The sequence below is a fragment of the Saccopteryx leptura genome, chromosome 4, assembly GCF_036850995.1.
Source record: "Saccopteryx leptura isolate mSacLep1 chromosome 4, mSacLep1_pri_phased_curated, whole genome shotgun sequence".
NCBI classification, from domain to species: Eukaryota; Metazoa; Chordata; class Mammalia; order Chiroptera; family Emballonuridae; genus Saccopteryx; species Saccopteryx leptura.
In genome coordinates, this window is record NC_089506.1 from 22,418,312 (window position 1) to 22,443,129 (window position 24,818).

At 37.7% G+C, this 24,818-nt stretch overlaps 1 protein-coding gene across 1 annotated transcript in view; it reads left to right on the plus strand.

The window, feature by feature from the left end:
• Positions 1-24,818, plus strand: part of TNKS (tankyrase) — a 204,668-nt gene that overhangs the window by 156,096 nt on the left and 23,754 nt on the right. Inside the window, exons 12-19 of the mRNA XM_066380270.1 lie at positions 3,890-4,061; positions 9,710-9,789; positions 13,130-13,275; positions 14,972-15,137; positions 16,556-16,775; positions 17,059-17,168; positions 21,304-21,492; positions 23,672-23,909. Of these exons, the coding sequence (XP_066236367.1) occupies positions 3,890-4,061; positions 9,710-9,789; positions 13,130-13,275; positions 14,972-15,137; positions 16,556-16,775; positions 17,059-17,168; positions 21,304-21,492; positions 23,672-23,909 (1,321 nt within the window). The remainder of the gene's footprint in view (positions 1-3,889; positions 4,062-9,709; positions 9,790-13,129; positions 13,276-14,971; positions 15,138-16,555; positions 16,776-17,058; positions 17,169-21,303; positions 21,493-23,671; positions 23,910-24,818) is intronic.

A 24,818-nucleotide genomic window follows, 5' to 3' on the forward strand; every position in this document is an offset into this window, starting at 1 on the left:
TCTTTCTCAGTACTCTCTAAAATGAATAAATAAATAAATAAAACCTCTAAAAAGAAAGAAATGTGAAAACTGTTATTAGTTTGCAGGCATATAAAACAGTCCACTGGTTGAAATTGACCCATGGAAAATGGCTTGCAACTCCTTCTATAAAACTTTTTCTTCCATGTATGGGAGCTCCAGGGAAGGCTGGTTCTGAAAAAATGCTGGTAATCTCGTTCTCCTTGCTGGTGACTGGTGTAGGCGTGGGTTTAAGAAACATTTCTGGCCACAGCCATAAGGAGAAGTCTGCTGTAAAGGGTTTCTTCTCTTTTAAAATATTTGTAAAAGACGTGCTTTTTGATCTTGGATGAGAATAATGTGTGGAGTTGACGTGTGGAGCTTCCACGGTCATCTTGTGACCATAGAGAGACAAGCCCGAGTCCTGAGAAATTTAGGATATTTGCACCTAGTGAGGAATAATTCTCCCTCACAAACACCCTTGTAGAATGTTTAATATTTTCCTCTTATCCATTGTTGTTCTAAGTGGGCTGTACAAAGTGTCGCCAAATTGTTCCAGTATTGTTATTCTCCTGTTTCCATGGAGTGAGTGCTGCTATTACATTACTCACTGGTGCCTTCAGTGACTTCTGGGAGTGCCTCAGCTTTGTCTGATAAAGCGCTCCATAGGTATTCTTTTGTTGCTGATAGCATTTAGAGTTTGAGGGAAGAATTGTAGTGTTCTTTTATAATAAAATAATACATTTATTGAAATGAAGAATATTGTGTTATTCTGATCTGTCTTATAATTTATCTAAGGAATTTGGGCTTTCTGAAATGCTAGAATATAATACTACCAATAGAAATGAGTAAATGCCTTAAATGGATATAAATATAGGGATGAGGACATACAGCTTCAGTATATCAAATTTTTAGCTTTCTAGAATTAACAATAAGTCCTCATCAAATGGTTAGAATTTTTTAGCTAAAAGGCTTCTCTTATCAATTAATTCTAATAACCATTTATACATTATTGTACTTTTTTGCATTCATTCAGGAGCTATTTATGAAGCTCCCCACTATGTCCTTGCATTGTTTTTTCTTGGGGAGGTGAAGGTAGAGGGAAAAGTTACATTTAAGATGGTTATAGCCACTGCTTTTAAATAGCTTACAATTTACAAAAAGCATCTAACACAGAGCCTCCTATTAGTAAGCAGTAATTGCATCCCTTCCGTAGGAGATAACTCAGTTCTGAGTTTGACAGGTCCACACGGAGGGAAGGAATGTGAAGCAGAGAGAAGAGCATGGTGGGGAAGTGAGAACGTAGAGTACACAGTAGAGTTGCACTCAGGACCACCCCTTTCAAAATACGGGCAGGAATGAGAAATACTACTTTGAATAATTGTAGTGGGTGGTGATTTTTGCCAAGTATTTCACTCCATGAGTGCGCGCCTCCGAGTGAGAGACAGTAGAGGGAATCTGCTATGTTCTGTATTGCACTCAGTTCCACCACACGTATTATAGAGAGTACCTCTTCTCACATGTAGTGTGTTTTTAAAGATACTTCCTGTACTTTATCTGCTGTTTAGTAGATGTGCTCAGACACTGGGGAGAACTGGCTGATTTCTTGGATTTACCAAGAAACTTGACACCTGTCTCGCCCATTGCATTGCTATGGTGTTTTCAAAAATCATCTTCCCCAAAGGTGTATTTTATACCTTTGGCAATGATGTTAGAAACTAACCTTCAAAAAGTAGAGCTTCAGTATAACCTAATAAAGACTGTGATAGGAAAATATAGTGGAAAGCAAGGTGGTATAAAAGTCAATTATGGGTGGTCTTAAATGACATACTGAGGGATTCATTCAGGTTTATTTGAAGGCATTGAATAAAAAGTCGCTAAGCTGAGCAATAGTGATACGATCTATATTTTAGAATAATAATTTTTAAATAATTCTCAAACCATGTTACCATGTTAACAAGCTACATTGAAGATTTTCTTTTTTTTTTTTACAGAGACAGAGAGAGATAGGGACAGATAGACAGGAACGGAGAGATGAAAAGCATCAATCATTAGTTTTTGTTGCGCATTGCAACACCTTAGTTGTTCATTGATTGCTTTCTTATATGTGCCTTGACCGCGGGCCTTCAGCAGACGAAGTAACCCTTTGCTTGAGCCAGCGACCTTGGGCTCAAGCTGGTGAGCTTTTTGCTCAAACCAGATGAGCCTGCACTCAAGCTGGCGACTCTTTGGGTCTCGAACCTGGGTCTTCCTCATCCCGGTCCGATGCTCTATCCACTGCACCTCCGCCTGGTCAGGCTACATTGAAGATTTTCATCACTATAATTATATAATTTAGTGGGTTTCTTATCCAAGTCTAGAAAAATGTTAATGATTAGAATATTCTCAAATTTGGGTTTTTCTCCTGTGGTGAAGAAACAATAAATATTTATAGAAAAATTCAAGACGTTTAGTTTGGCAGCTTGTATTTTCCATCAGTGCACACTAATGACTGTGCTTTTATGCTGTCTGTGTATAAAGTCATTTTCCTGATGGCAAAGGTGATATACTTAAATATGTCAATATTTCATGGTGGATTTTGTGAGACACTGTTAAGAAATTAGATGAACCTTGGCAAAACAAGTGTGGCAGCCTTACTTGTAACAATCAGTGATGGGGAGTCAGGGAGATTAGTTGTCTTAAATCCTTTTACGCATTTGGTGGGTGTGCACAAATATAATGAATAACCAACAGGCATATATTTGAGAATTTACTGTGCACCATTAACAGGAACTTTCTAGAGGATCCAGAAAACCTAATATAGTCCATATTGTTGATAACTTAGTTTACCTTGGTTTAAAAAAATAAACAAAATCTATCCAAATGTTATAATTTATAAGATAGCCCTGACTTGAGAAAGGATGTAATCAAGGAGGGCTTCTTAGAAAGGGGGGCACTTGCACTGGATCTCATAAATGTAGGAAGGAGGCTTCTGCGAAGTAGCAGTATGTTTAATGAACATAGATTTGGGTCTGACTGGAGTAGAAGGTATTTACTGAGGCATTTTGGAAAACAGGTTAGGACCAGTTAGGTTTGATCAAATCCTGAACATGATCCAAAAGTGTAATATTCTCTTAGTCTTAAAATTAGCTAAATTATTATTCTCTATAACACTTTAAACATTTTTAAATGGGACATTTCAATCTTCAAATCATTTTACTTTTGTTAAATGTGTTTGTAATTCAATTAGGACATTTTATTATAATTACTAAAATTAGAAAAGAAATTAATGAACTATTTTAACTGCCTTTGTTCATATATTTTGTTGTTTCTATATTCTGAGAACAAGTGTGGTAAAGCCCATCTAAAAGTATTGAATGTGCATCTGGAGTGTGATAGACGGGTATCAGACAAAGGCCCAGCCCGCGTTCTCGTTGTCGAGGGGACGGCCGGGAGCGGAGGCTGGACAGTCAGTCATTAAGGGAAGGGGAGGAGCACTGTACTTGTCAATAAGACAGCCAGAGAAGGGTCATTGAAGATGATACTTCTTCAGAGCCCGGGAGCAAAGTTAATGAGGAAGTATCTTTGGCATTTAAAAAATAAACTTCGACTATTGCTTTTTCTCATTCAAATGTATTTGCTTCAGTATAAAAGGGAACAAAAGTACCATATTTTTTGCTCCATAAGATGCCCTTTTCCTTCCCCCAAAAGTGGAGGGGGAAATGCCCGTGCGTCTTATGGATCAAAAAATACGGTATTTTATTAAATATGTTAACACACCATTTGGTTCAGAATATCTTTTTTCTTATTTTCCTCCTTAAAACCCTAGATGTGTCTTAGGGTCAGGTGTGTCTTATGGAGCGAAAAATACAGTAGATGCTCAATTTCACGTGCTCACCAAATGGTTTTTCAGATGAATGCACTGGACACTCTTGGCCAGACTGCTTTGCACAGAGCTGCCCTCGCCGGCCACCTGCAGACCTGCCGCCTCCTGCTGAGCTACGGGTCTGACCCCTCCATCATCTCCCTGCAAGGCTTCACGGCGGCGCAGATGGGCAACGAGGCCGTGCAGCAGATTCTGAGCGGTGAGTCCCAGCGGCTGCCGCGTCTCCTCTTCCACTGTCTGCTAAGCAGGACGCACCTCGGCTGCCGCGTCTCCTCTTCCACTGTCTCTGCTAAGCAGGACGCACCTCGGCTGCCGCGTCTCCTCTTCCACTGTCTCTGCTAAACAGGACGCATCTCGGCCCTTCTGCTTGAAGGGGCTCTTTGGAATGTGTTTTGTCTGTCTGTCTGTTTGTTTGAATAGTCTTTCTGCCTTTCCTGCTCACAGGTCAGCCTGTGGCCCTGTCTGTCAGCCTGTTGGGGAAGGTGGGGTGGGTGTCAGGAGAAGAAGGCAAATGCTCTGTAATTCTTTCATTTTTTTAGTTTTAAATAAAAACCTGACTCGTGTGTTATGATCAAAAGTTAAAGTTCATATAAACAGTGTGGAAATACGGTAGCCCTAAAACCTGAAAAATAGAGAAAATTAAAGATCATTCATATGGTTCATACTGTTCTTACATGTATTCTATTCTGACCTGTGTGTTGTCATTCTTAACTTCATTGCACTTCTATGAAATTATCTTCTTGTCTTTTTCTGGTTTAAAATTAATTCTAAAACTTGGCTGAGTGTTAACAGTGCCTAACTAGTTCAGTGATTGGTAATGTAAGCGCTTAGTTTATTGAGGAAGATTAAAAATAAAACTGATACAAAAATAGACACCAGTTTCCAAAGCACCAAAATTAGACAAAATAAAACAATCTATCTACTGAAAAATGATGATCTTGATGTAAAAGAAATTTTCCCTAATTCATCCTTCTTTCTCAGTTCTTTCATTTTGTCTGTGAGCTTTATCTGCAGAGCGACGGAACACAGTGGAAGGTAGAGTGAGGGAGGCAGCGGAGTGGGGGCAGAGGCCCGGCTCCTGGCCCACCTGGAGGCCAGGTCCATCAGGCACAGGGCCCCTTTTATCAGGAGTATTATATAACCCTCCTTTACTATTCAGAAACGAATTCATAAATAATATGGTCTAACTACAGATACTTTCCAAAAATCTGTGTCAAATGTCCTAACTGCAACATAAAGAGAAAATGACGGAAAGTTTCAATAAAATAATTTTAATTATCATAGCAGTAATCGCTTGGGAAGAACTACACTAGAAGACAAAAACTAACCCCACAGATTTCTGAAGGGCCCCTCAAAAGTACAGCCTCGTTGAGAATCAGTACTATATATGGAAATAGGAGCCCCTTTCCTGACTCACAGAGATCAGGATATGTGTTAGCAGAGCTGAAACAAAGCCTCCTAAGAGTACCTGCCACATTCTGAAAGCTATTGGTTAGGGTTTCTTTTCCTTGTCTAGTTCATTCTTAGATAGTGATCTTTCTACTTCAGTATTTAAAGCTTGAACTGTGGAAAACAGAACAGAACTTCATTTACCTTCCTGTTTCTACAAAGCAATAAAACACTTACTTAGGAAATATTTCTGCCTTCTCAGTAACAATATCATGCATAACTTTTAGAGATAATTTACAAAATGAAGAAAGGATTGAATAAGCAGTTAGATTGATTAGTGCTTTAAAAGTATCTTCTAAATAAGTTCAGTTAGGATATATGACTCCTGGTAAAAGGTTAATTACTGTATCACAAATGACACATTTTTGATAATTCTCAAAAATTAATTTGTAAGATAAATCATTATATAAGTTATTAAATACTTAATTTAGTACATGCCAGAACATTTTAGTTTAATTCTTCATATTCTTTATTGATCTGGAAAGATAATACAAATAATACAACTATATGGTAAACTCTTGCTCTTAGAAAGGTTTTTTAAAAATGAGAACTATTTCTTATTTGGCAGAGGATATAATTTTTAAACTAATATTTCCACTAGAAATGTATGTCTAACTGTGGACCGAGATGTAGCTGAATTTTCCAGTTATACCTATATTACCTAATGCAGTTTCAGGTTATATCTATAATGACTTCTTAGAGTATGCGTCAGTCATACAGGATGCATTGTAAGTTTTAGGAGTTCTCTTCTGGATAGCATTTTAAAGGTTTATTTAAATATACCTGCTAATATCAAGTCTGAGGGTCCATTTTTAGAAACCCTCACTTTTAGTTCCCAAATTTGTAGTTACCAACATTAATAAAGTTTTAGTTATAAACTACTGTCGGTGTTTATGTCAAAATTAATGTCAGATTAAAGAAAATAAGATAAGCAGTTTTTTTCTTGTTTTTTTTTTTAAATGAGCATTTTAAAATTGTTTTAGATTTGGTTTTTTTTTTTTCCAGACCTGCTCTGTCCAATTGGTAGGTACTCGCTACATGTGGCTAAATTTAAATTAGCGAAAATTAAATTTTAAAATTGTTAATCAGTTGTACTAGCCACAAATCAGGTGCCCTGTGGCCACGTGTGGCTCCTAGTGGCTACTGTGTTAGCACAAAGACCGTTTCTAGCATCACAGACAGACAGTTCTTTTGAATGGATCATAACCTGAATTCTTCTGATTCAGGGGGCCCTCAGGTTATGACACGGTTCCATTCCTATGATAGTGACATAACCTGGATTTTGGTGTAAGTTGAAATACACCCTAGCCTAACACAAATGGAAGACTTGGGCTCTTAACTGTCCTAATGGTGTAGGTAAGTGTACTGGGGGATGCCAACTCCCTCACTCATTGGCCGCATTATTGTGTAGTCTTCTGCTGCACACCCTCTAAAGATCGACACTAACGGCATTAGCTGAAACACTCACGTCTCAATTTTTTAAGTTTTTATGGGAGTGAGTGTGGTAAACTCGAAATGTCATATGTTGAGACTGTTGTAACCCGAAGACCCCCAGTGTTCCAGTATAGTTACTGCATTGCTTTTACCTAATTCTTTCCAGAAGTAAGACTCCACGGACTTAGCGAAAGCTAAATTAAAAAGGGAACCTCTGCTTACATTGCACCTTGAAATAAGCCACTAAGACCTATTTCCAGTCCTGTAGTCGTAATACTAACCGAACAGCAAGTCTACAGGAGATTTTTTTTTAAGATAGCCAGCGGATTTTCAAGCTTTGAAACTTTAGATTTTGTTTGTTTGTTTGTTGTTTGTTTTTTAATTCTGGTAAGACAGAATAGAATTGGAGAAAAAATTAGAAACTCGGCTCCAGTCTTTGACCCTAGGTAAAATATTTATTTTCATATTCTGTAAAGGCTAGCGTGCTTATAAGGATTCTACTAATACAGTATTTTGCATATCAGATAGTTCTTCTTTCACCTATATTTTCTTTTTAGCTTCATTTTTTAAAATCAATAGACACATCTTTATTTCAATTATTATTATTTTAGAAAGAGAGAAAGAGAGAAATATCAATTGGTTGTTTCACTTATTTATGCATTCATTGGTTGAATCTTATATATACAGTGCCCCGACTGGGGATTGAACCTGCAACCTTGGCGTATCAGGATGATGCTGTAACCAGCGGAACTACCTGACCAGGGCTTAACTTCATTTTTATATTCTTTTTTAAAAATTGTTCATCTCTTTGTACAAAGTTCCTGGGCTGCATATTTGTACAGTAGTGCAAAAGTAGGTTTACATTGTGAGTTCATGAAACAGAGTTTATTCTTCTTGTATTATTACTTATATTGTATTATTATGCACATGAACAACTGTAAACCTACTTTTGCCCCACTTTGTGTATATCCCTTCAGCTAATACTTTTCACATTGTTTCTGAAAATGAATCCGTTCTTATCCTGTTCAGGATTTAAAATGGACGCAAAACTGTGTAACTTTTACAGTAATTAATCAATATCTTTAATGTATTTACTTTCTACTCTGTGACAAGGACTAAGACTTTCTCATAAGCATCTTATATTTGCTTAACAATTTTTGTCTGATTAGAAAATTATACCCTTTGCAAATCAGTCTTCATCAAGACAAATGTACCAATTTCAAAGAGTTTTTAGAATTAAAAAATTTAGCCATATTAATTGTATCCTTCAAATCGTAGAGCCTGAAAGTATCCGAAGTTCTAACTCTATATGTAAAGAGTTGTCATATTATTCTGTTGAAATGGTAAACTAAAAATATTACCTATAATTTTCCTAAGGCTGTTTCAGTGAGTTTTATAAACTGTGCCAGAATCACTGTCACGGAGACATAATACACACACCCTAAATACAGTGACGTCATGCACAGTTAGAATGGAGGTAACTGAGACGTGGAAGAACAGACCAGAGGAAGCCAAAGAAAGGGCTAAGGTTTGACATGCACGCTGACCCCACTATGGAAGAGCAGGGGATTCAGTTCAGCAGATGCATTGTAAATGTCCTCATGTGAAGAGGAATGTAAAGATGAGCAAGACCTGATTCCTTTTCTCTACACTTCCACAAACTAACAAACGTAATAAACTCCTTTTAAAGAAAAATAATTGTTAAATAATAATATTGTTGATATCTCAAAACTGTACTTTATTGTATGAAATACTCTCTTCTATCCTCCCTTTAATCTTAACATCTCTCTGCCAACTGTTGTTATGACTGAATAAGTACAGTTTCTCTTCCTTTGAAGAGGACTCATAACTTAATCTGTTGATGCCTTTATCCTGAATGAAGCACTTTAGACTAGAAAGAGGTGATGTATTTCTTCTGAAATCTAAAACCTTTTTGGCATGAATTGATCTCCCCATTTGTACAGTGGAGTCAAGAAAGATGTCTATAGTCATAAAATAATGCAACCTTAAATCTGAAAGAGAATTTAAGAGAAAACTGCAATCACTTAATAGATTCAAAAACTAAGTTATTAAGTGATTTGTCCATCATCACAGTTCATAGAGCTCAGTCTAAATCCAGATCTTCTGGACTTCAGTCCTTTTTCTGAGTTATCTGAGTGTGTGTACACATTATAAAAGTCACACTTAATGTCCATGAACGTGTTTTTAATGATATATAAAGATTGTTTTTTTAAAAAAAAACCTTTTTATTTGGGCCAATATGTAATGCATTTTTGGTTTGTTTGAATTGGATTAATCAAAATATCTCATTTGTTAGCTTCATACTTAGTACACTTAACAGCCCGATTTAATTATATGTATTCTACTTAGCATTTGTGTCACATCTCCCAATTTACAGACATTTTACATTGTATTTCCCTGAAGCCATTCATTAAATGTGAATTAAATTGGCCTTTTTTTGTACACTGATTATATTTTCTAAGATCGCTGATTTCAGGAGTAGTGCTTCTGTTTCAGACCGAGGAAACTGAGGCCCCAAAGAAAGGCTACACATTAACCACTGAGAGCTGAGTAGCTTCCTGAGGTTTGCGGAACAAAACCCACGGCTCAGCTCTGACACGCTTGTGAGACCGGTGTACCTTAAACACGGTCGTGACCGCACGTCCTGTTTCTTCATTCCCCTTTGTCAAGTTTTGACCAGATAATTTGAAGGCTAGAATAGTAGGGATGGGGAAGGATTTATGCATCTTAGAATTTATTTAAATTTGGCTTAGGATGAGATAGATATAAATTGAGGTAAGAAATCACTATTTATTGTCTGGAAAAATTTGGGAAAAAATTCTTATTAGATCTTAGAATCTGACCCCTTAATCTTTCTCTTTGCATTCACCAAATAATTTTCCCTCCTTAACTACTTTTTGATTTCTTGAAAACCAACAGTAATCTTTCCCTCCTTTTATGCAGAAAGTACACCTGTACGTACTTCTGACGTTGACTATCGACTCTTAGAGGCATCTAAAGCTGGAGACTTGGAAACTGTGAAGGTAAGTCAGTGCTCTTACTGTCTTGAGTAGCACTATTGAACCTTTCCTAACAATTTATTTTAAGCTTCTAAGTGAAATTACTCAAATACAAACAATGAAAGGGATGAGCAGAGTGGATATATTATATAAACAAGAGAGATCTTTAACCATAAAAAATTTCCTAGTATGTCCCTTAAACTACTTTTTAGTTGCTTTTCTGGTTAATGTGATAACTTTTATTTTCATTTATATTAATTAAAGTGCTACTTTTGGCTGTGTTCATAAATTTAAAGCTAGTTCAAGCCCAGGTAATAGTACAGGAATGTATAGAACAATGTTTTCCGGCCCTGGCCGGTTGGCTCAGCGGTAGAGCGTTGGCCTGGCGTGCGGGGGACCCGGGTTCGATTTCCGGCCAGGGCACATAGGAGAAGCGCCCATTTGCTTCTCCACCCCCCCCCCCCCCCCTCCTTCCTCTCTGTCTCTCTCTTCCCCTCCCACAGCCAAGGCTCCATTGGAGCAAAGACGGCCCGGGTACTGGGGATGGCTCCTTGGCCTCTGCCCCAGGCGTTAGAGTGGCTCTGGTCGCGGCAGAGCGACGCCCGGAGGGGCAGAGCATCGCCCCCTGGTGGGCAGAGCGTCGCCCCTGGTGGGCGTGCCGGGTGGATCCCGGTCGGGCGCATGCGGGAGTCTGTCTGTCTCTCCCCGTTTCCAGCTTCAGAAAAATACAAAAAAAAAAAAAAAAAAAAGAACAATGTTTTCCAAGAGATTCTCATATTTGTTCTGGAAAAGTATTATTATCCTGCAATCATTTGGAATTATTTTATATGCAGAAGATGGGTTTTTATTTCTGTATAACTCTGCTTGCCAAGAAAATTATATCAACCTTTATTTGTGATATAGAAATAATGGTTAATAGATTTAATGTTTTTCAAATAAAAATTATTTTCTAATATTAAATATGCTTTTTAAAAACATATATACCTCCCATCTACAGTCATTGATGCAGGGATAAAGATAGCAGAAAGGGATATGGCTTTTGATTTTGTTCTATTTCTTTTTCTTTTGTTACAAAAGACCAATTACAATATTGATATTGGCAGTCATACCAGGATATTTTTTACAACTAAACTTTGCCACTCATTATTAAGCAAACTTTATTTTTGTGATTTTTAGTAAATTAATTTCAGCATTCTTGACGTATACTAGTTGAAAATGACAAATTTTATTTTTGTTTTAATATGTGGACACTTTCAACCTCTCTTTCATTGTATAATGACCCCTAAGTTATTTAAAGAAAAATAGTAAATATCAGTTTGTACTAGCCACACGGGAGAATTTTTCAAGTTTTCTTAGATTTAAAATTATGTATTATTTTCTTCAAAATACTTCTGCTGTTTGAAGTCTATCTTAATAAAAAATTCTTTAAATATAGAAGGACTTCTTTGTTAGGGCATTGTAATCTCAGCACTAGAATTGCTACATGAGCCCATTATAATTAAATTGTTTATTCTTTAATGTAATAAAGTAATATAATTCCATATCTTTTGTATGTAAAAGGCAAAAATATATTGGACTTTTCTGGTTTTCTAAGCAGTCTATTCACAGTAAAGGCCAGCTATATATTTTTTAATAGCATCTAAGTGGCAGACAAAAGCAGCAATTAAGTGAGAATGAAGCCATATATAGATCTCCCCCAGAGGCTTTAGAAAGTATTAGAAATTAGATGTTAGGAGAAAAGGCTGTTGGCTGAGTAGCATTTGAAATTATGCAAATCAGGTAGAAATAATGTAAAATTGCTTTGCCACTCAAAAAAAGGTGAAACAGAATAGAGAATAAAGATTTCCAAATATTAGAAAACAAACATTTAATAAGCAGAATGGGCTTTTGTTTTTGTAACCTGGCAGAATGAGTCATGCTTCTTCATGTGCTTTCTCATTCCCACTTTGCCAGTATTGTCTGAAAAGGAAAAAGTTGAGGAAATCACTGGAAGCTGCAGCCGCAGGAAGCAGCGTCATGTAGGTCAGACACCCTTGGTGTTGACTGCCAATTCTTGCAGCCGTTCTTTTTTGTTTATGTATTAATTCATTTCTATTTAATTTTATTTTTTGATTCTCTAATTTATTTATTAATGTAGCCACAGACTCACTTGCCATGAAAAGAGAAGATATTTGACCTGGCTGGATGAAAAGCTTCTTCAGAATTGAGAGTCTGGTGCTTTTCCACAGAGTTGATGAAATTGTAGGCACTCCGTTACACTGGCCAGACTTTTTGTCTGCTGTATTCAGGTCCAACCACCTGAAAAGTCCTGTTTTTACCGTACCAGTGTGACAGCCCCTACTTCGTGTGTCAGTAGAAACAGCTTCTTAGTTTTTAACCAGCATCCAACAGAAAGATTAAGAGATTAATGATCGGGAAAACAGGGTCTGCATCTTTATGCTACCCTTTCCCAACTCTGTGAAATTAGATTTCACTTAACTTTCCTGAGCCTTGGTTTATTTATCTATAAAATAGGGATAATGACCTATTTCACAAATAGATAGTAATTCACGAAAGAATGTGAAAATGTTTATAAATTGTAAACTATTGCTCTGGTGTTATTACTATAATTCATCTGTCACCTGATGATGTGTCCGTCAGTCCTGCCTTTGCTTCCTGCTGCTCGTAATCAAACAGAATCGAACTTGTACTTAAGTGTTAATATTCAAAAGCAAAAAGGGAGACAAAGAGATTTGGAGGACATAGCTGAAGGAGATGGAAGTAAAGCCAAAGACTAGAATATGGTTAGAATCAGTTTGACTTGTGGAGTTAGACAGGTTTCCCCCAGAGTACGAGCGCAGCACTGTGGACTTCGTGGTGTTGCTGCAGCGGCTCAGGGCCCAGTGGGTGGTCTGGCAGAATTCCTGTGAGTCCCCCAGAGCGGTTTTGTTCACCACATCAGAGGGAACGAGCTCTGGGATGGTTGCAGTCAAGCAGGGTTGCTCTCGTTTGAGCCAAGGATGGCTAAAAGCATGCTAATACAGGCAGACAAGCAGTCCCACGGTGAGGAAGCCTTATCAAGATGGAAAAGGGAGGCATCGTTGACTAACAAATGCTTGCTTTATTACGGAACTTTCTTTCTGATTAGGATTTGACCAGGAAAGGTTGAAAAAGATTCAGTAGCTCTATAAACAATAAGAATATTTCTGGACACTGTGATACCAGGCATAGTGCTGATTTTAAAACATTACCTGTATTATTTAATCTTTGGAAATAAATATTCACTAGAAAATTATAAGTTATCCAAGATACCTGCAGTATTTTAGAGCAAAATCTATGAGTAAATATTAATGTTCTTTTTATGTTTGTGTTTGTACCATAAAAGCAACTTTGCAGCCCTCAGAATGTGAATTGCCGAGATCTGGAGGGCCGGCATTCCACCCCCTTGCACTTCGCGGCGGGCTATAACCGCGTGTCTGTTGTGGAGTACCTTCTCCACCACGGGGCCGACGTCCACGCCAAAGACAAAGGGTATGCCTGAGAATTGAGACTTAAAAAAATTAGTTTAATATTTTGAAGTCTTTGATGTTTTCCTATTAAAAAAAGTAATGCATGCTTTTTAAAGTGTAAAGCATAAATTTAAACATTATAGAAATGTTCAGTATAAAAATGGAATTTACCTCCTAGAAATTACATGAACATTTTGTTTGTGACCCTCCTGATTCTTTAAGTGCACGTACCCGGGTGTATGCTGCTGTGAGTGTGGTGGTTTTTAATAAATGTGGTCATTCCAGATGGTTAGCTTTGCAATTTGCTTTTTTCATCCAGTACTATATTTTGAATATCTTTTCATATCAGCACTTAATGGTTTATCTTATTCTTTTAATGCCTATATATAGTATTTTGTTGCATTGTATGATTATGTTTATATAGCTTGTAATTTATTGTTTATCCCTTGTTTTGCTACTGAAAATGTATAATCTCTTTTAAAAAAGAAGCCATCCATCCCAAAGTAATCAGTAATTAGAAACATAATTTTATTTTTTACTAATTCACATATTCTATATTTTTTACTGGTTTACTTAAATTGTTCCTGTTTAACCTAGACAGGGTGTTTAAAGCAGCCATGGAAGTTATTTAAAAATGCAAGAAGGAAATTTTAATTGAAATGAGCGTCCATATTCTGAGTTAATTTCATATCATCTCAAAATATAAACACCTTTCTATACAGTTATAGACCAGAGTACTATAGAATTAACCTTACAACTTAGACTTCAATTAACCATTATGATTTATTTATCTTTTAAAAGGAACACATCAGAAATGAGTGTTCAATAATACTATCACGGGCTCTTTCAAAGTATTATAGTGCGTTGGAGAGCAACCAGCATTTGTTTCTATTGCCCATTTTAGTACTTAGTATTTTGATATCAAAACATTAAAAAAAGCGTCATTTCTAAATAGAAAGGCACCTATACCTAGTTGATTGCACCCTTTTTTCTGGGAACATTTTTGGTACCTTTAGAATGGCAACTGCCTTCTCATTAAAACTTAGAGTCATCTCAGAATAGTTTGCTTATAATGAGGGAGCTAGATTTTCTCATCTGACTAGAGTTTATGGTGACACCATTATTTTTCTTACTGAACACTAAAGTTTCTATACCACTTGGAATTTAAATTTGTATTGCTTAGCGCCTAAATATTTAAATCTTTGTATAGAAATCATAAAAATAAAAACCAAAAACAAAAGGTAGAACTTGGCTAAATAAATAAGCTAAGTTGCATTGTATATGTATTTTATAAGCATACAGTTTTCATTAGGAAAACCCACATGGAAGAAAATTTGAGAGATGATAAACCAAAGTATTGACTAGTTATTCCTGAAATCAGTTTGCAGTGTTGCTTTATGTTGCCAGGATGAAACTTGAATTAAAATTATTGTTATGGAACCTTTTTCTGGGTGTGTGTGTGTGTGTGTGTGTGTATTTTAAGGGTAAGGATTGCTGAGTTTATATCCATCACCAAGAAACTATGAAAGTCCTTATATTAAAGGAATATTTTAAAAATTATTAATCTTTATTTGGAAATGGATGACCATATATTCAAGACTAGAAGAGAATTTCTTCAGTATAGTAAATGCCGTAGAAGAATTACATTATTTTTATCATAAGTATCATTTTAACTCAAAGATGTGTTTTATGTCATAAAGTAATTTTCTTCTGCTTAGTGGCTTGGTGCCCCTGCATAATGCTTGTTCGTATGGCCACTATGAGGTAGCCGAGCTTCTGGTGAGACATGGGGCTTCTGTCAACGTGGCGGACTTATGGAAATTCACCCCTCTACATGAAGCAGCAGCGAAAGGAAAATATGAAATCTGCAAACTCCTTTTAAAAGTATGTAATTTAAAAAATTAGAAAGTATAACATAATTATATTTATTTTTGCTTAGTATGTAAAATTACATCAGAGTAAATTATTCTATTAAGTACAATAAGTGCTATAGAGATGCTTTCATTTTTCATTTTAGGAGGATGTTTTAGTGTGATACCGTGATAATTATATAGCTTTGAGTAATGTCTGAAGTGCCTTTCTGAACTGATTTGATTAAGTTCAGTTAATTACAGCTCATCAAGGTAGGTTTTGGAAAGAGTTGAATTAGTTTGCATTGCTTATCTAATACTTAGAAAATGTACAGGAGAAAAAAGTTTTTCAATCAAGTTTAATTCTTTTTTTCTTACTGGCTACTTTATTATTGTTAACAAACTCATTCCTTATTAAATATTTAAATATATATCTTGTAAAAACAATTTTAATATCAGATTTTTACTGAAATATAAGATAATCTCTAAACAAACCTATTCATATAAATTTTGAGGCTATACATGGAATAATAGAAACTAGCAGTTATTTGAAACTCCATAATTTTGTATTCTGTTTCAGTGATGTGAAAAGTGACAGACGTTTGTGTATGGAGTTTCCTTGCTCTGTTTTTGTTTGTTTGTTTTCTTCTTTAACTAGAGAAAGACTTGTCCTGGTAAAATATAAATAAAATTCTTCTTCCATCACTTTGATGGCATCAGATACATTCTTATGAGTCTTGAGAGTAACATTGTATTTGATGCACAATTTTATTATCACTAGTTAGTAAGAAATAACTTCCAAGTTACTGATTTATTGTCTAGCTTGATATTGTCCAAAGTTCTCCAGTAAGCCAATAGCAGACTGTTATAATTAAGATTCTTGACTCTTACTTACTTTATTTCATAGTATATGTGATTAAACTCTTAAAATCAAATTCATTGTTAACATTTATCCCTAATTTTATATAGGTTTTATGAATTACGATAAAATATTTTAAAATTACCACACTTTTTTCTGCATTTAGAATTAAGTACTTTTTTACCTGTTTGTCTTCCTTGTCTCACTTTTTCTTCATAATATTCACTGAGAATTGTTATGTGATTGAAATGTGGTCAAAATTAACATCCACACCATTCTTAGAAGATGTTTCCAAAGACAGTGGGAGTCTGAGAAAGTTTGTCAGATGAAAAGTAAAAGGTATTTAACACCTTCCCCATTTCACCATAACCACTGAGCCTTAGACCTTAGGACTTCAGTTGAGTGGTAGTTAGAAAGCTGATCCAGTATACTGCTAAGTAAGGAATTTGCTAAATAAAGCAGGATATTACTCTGTTGTTCAAAATGAATAATAGAATAGATATCTTTCCTTGGATGGAAGAAGATGAAGTTAAAAATAAACCTAAAGAAAGATACTACAGAAAATACAAACCCCATTTGGTTTTCCTTTGTAGCATGGAGCAGATCCAACTAAAAAGAACAGAGATGGAAACACACCTTTAGATTTGGTCAAAGAAGGAGACACAGATATTCAGGACTTACTGAGAGGAGATGCCGCCTTGTTGGATGCTGCCAAGAAGGGCTGCCTGGCGAGAGTGCAGAAGCTGTGTACCCCGGAGAATATCAACTGCAGAGACACCCAGGGCAGGAACTCCACCCCTCTGCACCTGGCAGGTGAGCGTCACAGTACATCCAAGTCTCGTCCTTTCTTTGGTACCTAATACTGATTACCAAGGGACGGAAGAAATGCTGGATGTACATAGTACTACTTGAGTAAAATGCTTATCATTGACATAGTTTTATATAATTTCTTACTGTAAAGGCTCTTTATGTGATAACAGTAATAACTTTTAAAGTAGAAAGTATTACAATTTTAACAGTTTTCCAGTCTTTATTATGTATATACAAATTTTTTTTTCTTTTAAGCTAACATATTTGCTTTTTCTCACTCTAACAGCTGGCTACAATAACCTGGAAGTAGCTGAATATCTTCTAGAGCATGGAGCAGACGTTAATGCTCAAGACAAAGGTGGCTTAATTCCTCTTCATAATGCAGCGTCCTATGGGGTGAGCATGCTCAAGTCCAAGTCTAGAAAACTGCACTGACTTCCTGCTTTGTTAAATGTACGCTATGCATGAAGTGAGGAGATAAGCTAACCAGCAGCATAATTCAGCACAATTATAATCCTCTATTCAGAGTGTTTCTAGCCTTCCCCGTTAAACCTATTTGGCCAAGGATCATGCTTTTTATAGCTTTTTGGTCTCTTCAGCTATCTAGCACGATAATAGGTATGTAATAGCTCCTCAGTTAATATTTATTGATACAGATAAAACTCTATCTCATGTATATTTTAGAAACTATAAAACCAGAAGTCTCCTTTCTAGGCATGGAAATTGTGGTTGCGTATGTTTATCATTGACATTTTCAAAATAATCAAGTGAATGGTTGAACTGTTGCTGTCGTGGTTTCATAGAGTTTGAAGGGACTAGCTAAACCCCACAGCAGAGGTGAATGGTTGACCTGTTGCTGCCGTGGTCCCATAGAGTTTGAAGGGACTAGCTGAAACCCCACAGCAGAGGTGAATGGTTGACCTGTTGCTGCCGTGGTTCCATAGAGTTTGAAGGGACTAGCTGAAACCCCACAGCAGAGGTGAATGGTTGACCTGTTGCTGCCATGGTCCCATAGAGTTTGAAGGGACTAGCTGAAACCCCACAGCAGAGGTGAATGGTTGACCTGTTGCTGCCGTGGTCCCATAGAGTTTGAAGGGACTAGCTGAAACCCCACAGCAGAGGTGAATGGTTGACCTGTTGCTGCCGTGGTTCCATAGAGTTTGAAGGGACTAGCTGAAACCCCACAGCAGAGGTGAATGGTTGACCTGTTGCTGCCGTGGTCCCATAGAGTTTGAAGGGACTAGCTAAACCCCACAGCAGAGGTGAATGGTTGACCTGTTGCTGCCGTGGTTCCATAGAGTTTGAAGGGACTAGCTGAAACCCCACAGCAGAGTCTAGTCGTTCTCTCAGTGCGCTGTGACTCATCATCAGCCGACCCAGGCTGAGGCGTGTGCACACAGGCTGTCTGGATGGAGTCGCCAGGGCCGCTTCAGGTCTAGTGGGTCAGTAGCAGGCAGCACGTGAACGCGCATGTGCTTGTCTGGTCATCGCTTGGTCCCTAAATCCACAGACTCCAGATTACACAGACCAGGGGCTCTCACAGATGGAATCATTGGTCCCTAAATCCACAGACTCCAGATTGCACAGACCAGGGGCTCTCACAGATGGAATCATTGGTCCCTAAATCCACAGACTCCAGATTGCACAGACCAGGGGCTCTCACAGATGGAATCATTGGTCCCTAAATCCACAGACTCCAGATTACACAGACCAGCGGCTCTCGCAGATGGAATCATTGGTCCCTAAATCCACAGACTCCGGATTACACAGACCAGCGGCTCTCACAGAAGGAATCACTATTGATGAGGACAGGCTCTAGATTTGCGAAATCCCAACGAACTCCAAATAAAAACGAGTCACAGTGATTTCCGTATCTTCTCACTCACTTCTTCGTGCCCTTCCTAGAGGGAATATCCTCATCCTCTCAAGCCCCCTGCAGAAACTAGGCGTGTTTCTGTTCTCCCCACTTCCCACCTGTCTGAAATTAAAGTAGGACCCGCTCAGCCTTCTTGCTTTGTATTTGTCCCTTAGAACATTTTATGTTGCAGCTGGGTTCTGAAACCATATTAAACTGACTCTTTCTCCTGGAAAAGTTCCGTTTCTAGACCTTCCGACTCAATACTTTGCTTTTATCCATTATATAGAACTGAGCTCTAGCTTATGTATTGCATTTGTCAGCCTGAAATTTCAGTTTCTATTTTTGCACCAATGATGTAGATATTTAAAAGACACAATGAAATTCTTAAAAGAACTGTGTTTTTAGTGTACTTGGGTAGTAATATACTCCTTTTTGTTTATCACTCTTTCAGATGTTTGTCAGCAAATTTTAAAAGCATGTGACTCATTTCTCTAAGCATAAACTATAGATTTGATATAAAGAAAGTGTAATAATGTATTCCATATATGTAATTCACTTTATATACACAATTTTCCTTGGATTATCTAATTTTGGGAGCCTATGCAAATTAGTCTACCAAATTCTATTATTCTGCCAATGCACATGGGAGTAGAATAAAATTAATCATCAGAAACAATTTAAATAGCTTGTAACCTTGCTGTGGAGAAGCTTGAAATTATTCCAGGCTTTCAGGTTAACTGAACAAAAATAGCTATTCTTTTCAACATATGTCCTTTGAATAAGATAAATTACTGGGTCTTGTTTTGTTTTAAGTGATTTTGATATAGTACCATAGGTGGTGCCAGTTTTTATCTTTGTGTTAAGATCAAATTTTATAATGTTGATATCATTCATAATCCTAAAAAGATCACAGACCGTATCCTGTTCTCAGAAGTCCTCGTCTGATTGTGTCTTTTTTGTCTTTATACTGTCAAAGTAAATATGGAAGCTTTGTTAGAAGTCTGATTTGTATTTTCTAATAAGTTTCCTTCTCTTTGTTTTCTGACATTACCTTTCTGAAAATCAGTATTTGTATTACATAAAAACAGTAATACAATCTCAGGGGAAAAGTGCATAGAGCATCCTAAGGAAAATATGAAGAAACATGCATGCCCTGATCCCACCCTGGGAGCTCTGTCTGTCCCTTCTCCATCGCTTCCCATTCTCATGGAGTCAGCTCCAGGTGACTCAGTATAGTGCATTGAGCAGCAGCATGAGTTAGAAATTTATTCTCAATAGATAACGTGCTTCTGAGTTATCAAGAGTAATCACAGTATGCCAAGGAATGTATCCATAAAGAACACCACTGTGCCAAGTTGCACAAACATGAGAGAATATTGAAATTGAAATGGATTTTATAAGAACTTTAGTGGTAACCAAATTAGCATCCCGAAGTGTATATATAAGAATAACATTTATTTTTATTATTCTCAAAAGCCTAATCGTTGAATCAATATTACCTTTGCATAATCAGTTGATTTTGTAAGGACTTTTGGAAAGAAACTGAAACCTTTTGCTATTATTTGAGAAAACTTACTCTCCTGAAATGTTCTCCTCCAGTTTTTCATAGTCCCGCCTCTTTTTAGTTCTGCAGTTCTTACTGCCCTGACTTCCAATTGCCTTTCCCAAAATAGTGTTCTCAACGCTTTCTCCCCCTTGTGATTATCTTTCTGTATTCCTTTTCTTAATGAGCTCATTTATCAAGCAGCTACCACTTGGAACTCTGTATTCCCTTTTGTTCTTGCCCTCGAGTCCCTACCTCCTAGGTCCGGCACATAGTAGGTCTCCTGTAAATGTTTGGTTGTTGAGTGGGTGGGTGAGAGAGAAGGGGAACAAACCACAGACCTCTCGGCTGTGCTCCACCCTCTCGTGTCAGATCATTTACAGAACATCATGGCTGGCATTTCACCTCAGGACCTCTGTACCCCACGTGAACCTTATCTTCCTTGTAGTGCCATTCCTACTAAAACTTCTCCCGCAGAGGTAGTCATCTTTGACTTTTCTTCTTTTTCTTCTTCTGCAGTTAATATGTCTTTCTAAAACCCAATGTTTTTTCTTCAGAATTTTTCAAACTTAGCTCCCCTTTTTCCTTCTCTAGCTGCCACAGTGTACAGTTCAGGAGCTCATCATCTCACACCCAAGTTATTAGTTAATGTGTCTGCTGCTGACATTTCCTTCACCTCTAAGTCATTTTGGACACAGCAGACTAATTTTGGTAAAATGTGATTTTATTGTGTTCTTACTTTCCCAAAGGTTAAAGAAAGGACGCTGACAAGCCTCCAGATGAGTATTTCAGTAGATCAACCAGATTGCAGTGAGCTAGAAGAGAAGTGTTTGTTTTAAGATAGGCTTGAATATGTTAGAAGGCCAAATTAGAAATTTGTAATGTTCCAATGAAGAATTGGAATCATAGGGTAAAAGAATAATTATGGAACTGACATTCTGGAGGAGGAAGGAAAGATGGAGTCCAAAATACAGGGACGGGGTGCAATCAATATGCTTTTTATAGAAGAAGCTTTGTTAAGGACAAGCACAGAACTGTAGAGGAGATAGAATGTTAAATAAAAGCAAGTGTGTGATGGGCTTTACCAGATAATCTTTGCTGACTCTTCACATCCTTCGCTTTTCCTTCAGCACGTGGACATCGCAGCATTATTGATAAAATACAACACCTGTGTTAATGCCACAGATAAGTGGGCCTTTACTCCTCTCCATGAAGCTGCCCAGAAGGGGAGGACGCAGCTGTGTGCCCTCCTGCTTGCACATGGCGCCGACCCAACCATGAAGAACCAAGAGGGCCAGACGCCGTTAGACCTGGCCACAGTGAGTCCGCGTCTCAACATGCTCGCACGTGCTCACTAGACTTGGGGATCACATGAAAGTCCAGGCCTTCGCGAGTTTACTTCTAGTAGTACATACTTCACTTAAAATAAGAAATTCCCTTCCTTCTGAAATTTTTTTAATTTGCTTTTTTTATATAATTAAAAAATCTGTTAAGGCAAACTAGTAAATTAATTCTTTTTGCCATACTTGGAGGAGAAAGATGAATTTCAAGGAATTACACTTAGTAAAATACCTTACACTTTCTAACTTTGGCATATTATTCTAGAGCGGCTGTTCAGGATAATTGACCTGAGGCTTTGAGATAGTCAAAAAGAAGTTAACTTTCGGGCATTTAATTCTTCTGAAGATAAAAAAGTAAATTGATACACTTACTGAAAAATACAGAAATATTTTCCAAACTAAGAATTGATTTTTTTGTGGTTAAATATTATTTAACAACAAAGTTAAACACAGCCTTGTCTTCCCTGAACTTTACAAAAATCAGGGATTTACTGCTGGTCACAATTTTAACCCTAGAAATACATTTCCAAGCCATTCTCTTTCATATTATCTATTGCTAAATAACAGATGCTTTCAAAACACTTAGTAGTTTAACCAAAGTTGAGTTCATTGCTTAGTGCAGTGGTGCATTATTTCTCACGGTCCTGTGGGTGACTGGTTCAGCTGGGTGGCTCTGCTGTTGGTGCACTCCCCTTACCTGGGACCTCAGCTGACACTTCAGTGTCCACAGTGGCCTCTCACTGTGCGGGCCTTTCTGTGGAGCATGCCATCACTCAGAAGTCTAGCCCAGGCTTCTTTGCAGCCCGCAGGGTGCCGCTAAGAGGAGAAGTGGAAGCTGCCAGGCCTCTGAAAGCCTGGCTCAAAAGCCCAGAACACCACTTCCTCTGCATTCTGTTGGTCACAACAGCTCATTGGCAAACCAGATTCTAGGGGAGAGAAATAGATGACACCTCTTGACGGGGAAGTGACACACATGTGTACAGGGGAAGTGACATACATGTGTATGGGGGAAGTGACATGCATGCATACAGGGGAAGTGACACACATGTGTACAGGGGAAGTGACACACATGTGTACAGGGGAAGTGACATACATGTGTATGGGGGAAGTGACATGCATGCATACAGGGGAAGTGACACATGTATACAGGGGAAGTGACACGCATGTGTGCGGGGAAGTGACGCATGTGTGCAGAGGAAGCTGTGAATGGCTGGCTATCTTTGGAGGCTGTGTCTCACATCCTCTAACACTTACGGCTAACAAACGGTCAAGTCCTTGACTAGCTAGCTAAAGTAAAGTAGTTTCTTTCATATTTTACCAGATTTTAATTGTAAACAATTAAGTGTGCTCTACCTAATGGAGCAAAAATTATTATAGTTGTTTAAGCATAAACAAATCATAGTAAATAAATGTGGGAACTACTTCTAAGAAAGAGATTGAAAATCACTTTAAAATGGGCTTTTTTTCATGAAAGGTGATGAAATATTTTTTAACTCTTCAAATTTTCATTTACCGTATTTTTTGCTCCATAAGATGCACCTGACCATGAGACACACCTAGGGTTCTAAGGAGGAAAATAAGAAAAAAAAATATTCTGAACCAAATGTTGTGTTAAAATATTTAATAAAATACCATATCTTTCGCTCCATAAGACTCATGGGCATTTTCCCCTGCACTTTGGGGGGTGGGGATGCGTCTTATGGAGCGAAAAATACGGTACATATCCTTTAAATACACATGTAATGTGAACAATGGTGTGTACACTTTCACTTAATGTTTAAAAAAACGTCTTCAGGAATCAAGATAGTCTACATTCTGAGATTTCTTTTCTCATAGTTAACTTTTTTATGTGTCTGGCTAGAACACTTAAGAGCTACTCAGCAAATTTCAATGTTCTTAACTGTAGTCACCAAGCTGTACATTAGATTTCAAAGAAATGAAATACTTTTTTCAATTAATAGTTTCTCTAGTTCTCCCTACTGACACTACTAGACTCTTCGGAGCTGTGGTTGAGAGAAGGAAAGAGGTAGAAATGATTAAAAACAAATAGAGGATAATGAGGCATTTATTAAAGAAAAAATTCCAAAATATGTGGTCCTTAGTAAAAACCATGCCACTTTAAAATGTAGTAATTTTGTGTTGTTTTGTATGTTTTTAGGCTGACGACATCAGAGCTTTGCTGATAGATGCCATGCCGCCAGAGGCCTTACCCACCTGTTTCAAACCTCAGGCTACTGTAGTGAGTGCCTCTCTCATCTCACCAGCCTCCACCCCCTCCTGCCTGTCCGCTGCCAGCAGCATAGACAACCTCACTGTCCCTTTAGCGGAACTGGCAGTAGGAGGAGCATCCAACACTGGGGATGGTGCCGCGGGCACAGACCGGAAGGAAGGCGAAGGTGAGTACGCCGTGTGAATGCTTATTTGGTTATTTTGTCTTTTGTCTGTTTTTTAAATTAACAGATTTACTTTTTCCTATTGGTGATCACTGAACACCACACTTACAGATATCTTAACTGTTTATAAGTTTTCATACGCACACAGCTTATAAGAGATATGTCTTCATAGAATGAATTTCTTGCTACATACATGTTCTTCTGTGTATCTCAATACATCCATTTCCAACCATAATCTCCTATTGAACTACTAAGTAAGTCTTATTACGGAACGATAGCAGGAAAGAAACAGGTTATGTAAGGAGTGAAAACTAAAATGATAGCTGTTAAATCAATAATTTTATATCTATAGTTCAGTATTTCACTGAAAAAGCTGTGATGCTCTCTAATATTAAAATTAATATAAATACTACTGATTTTGACAAAGACAAACGGCTTGTACTTTTCAACCAAATTCAGAGATAACTTGGAAGGATCTGCAAGAAATTTAGGATTTTTTTTTTTTTTTTTGTATTTTTCTGAAGCTGGAAACGGGGAGAGACAGTCAGACAGACTCCCGCATGCGCCCGACCGGGATCCACCCGGCACGCCTACCAGGGGGCAACGCTCTGCCCACCAGGGGGCGATGCTCTGCCCATCTGGGGCGTTGCTCTGTTGCGACCAGAGCCACTCTAGCGCCTGGGGCAGAGGCCAAGGAGCCATCCCCAGCGCCCAGGCTATCTTTGCTCCAATGGAGCCTCAGCTGCGGGAGGAGAAGAGAGAGACAGAGAGGAAGGAGAGGGGGAGGGGTGGAGAAGCAGATGGGCGCTTCTCCTGTGTGCCCCTGCCAGGAATCGAACCCGGGACTTTTGCACGCCAGGCTGACGTTCTACCACTGAGCCAACCGGCCAGGGCCGAAATTTAGGATTATTT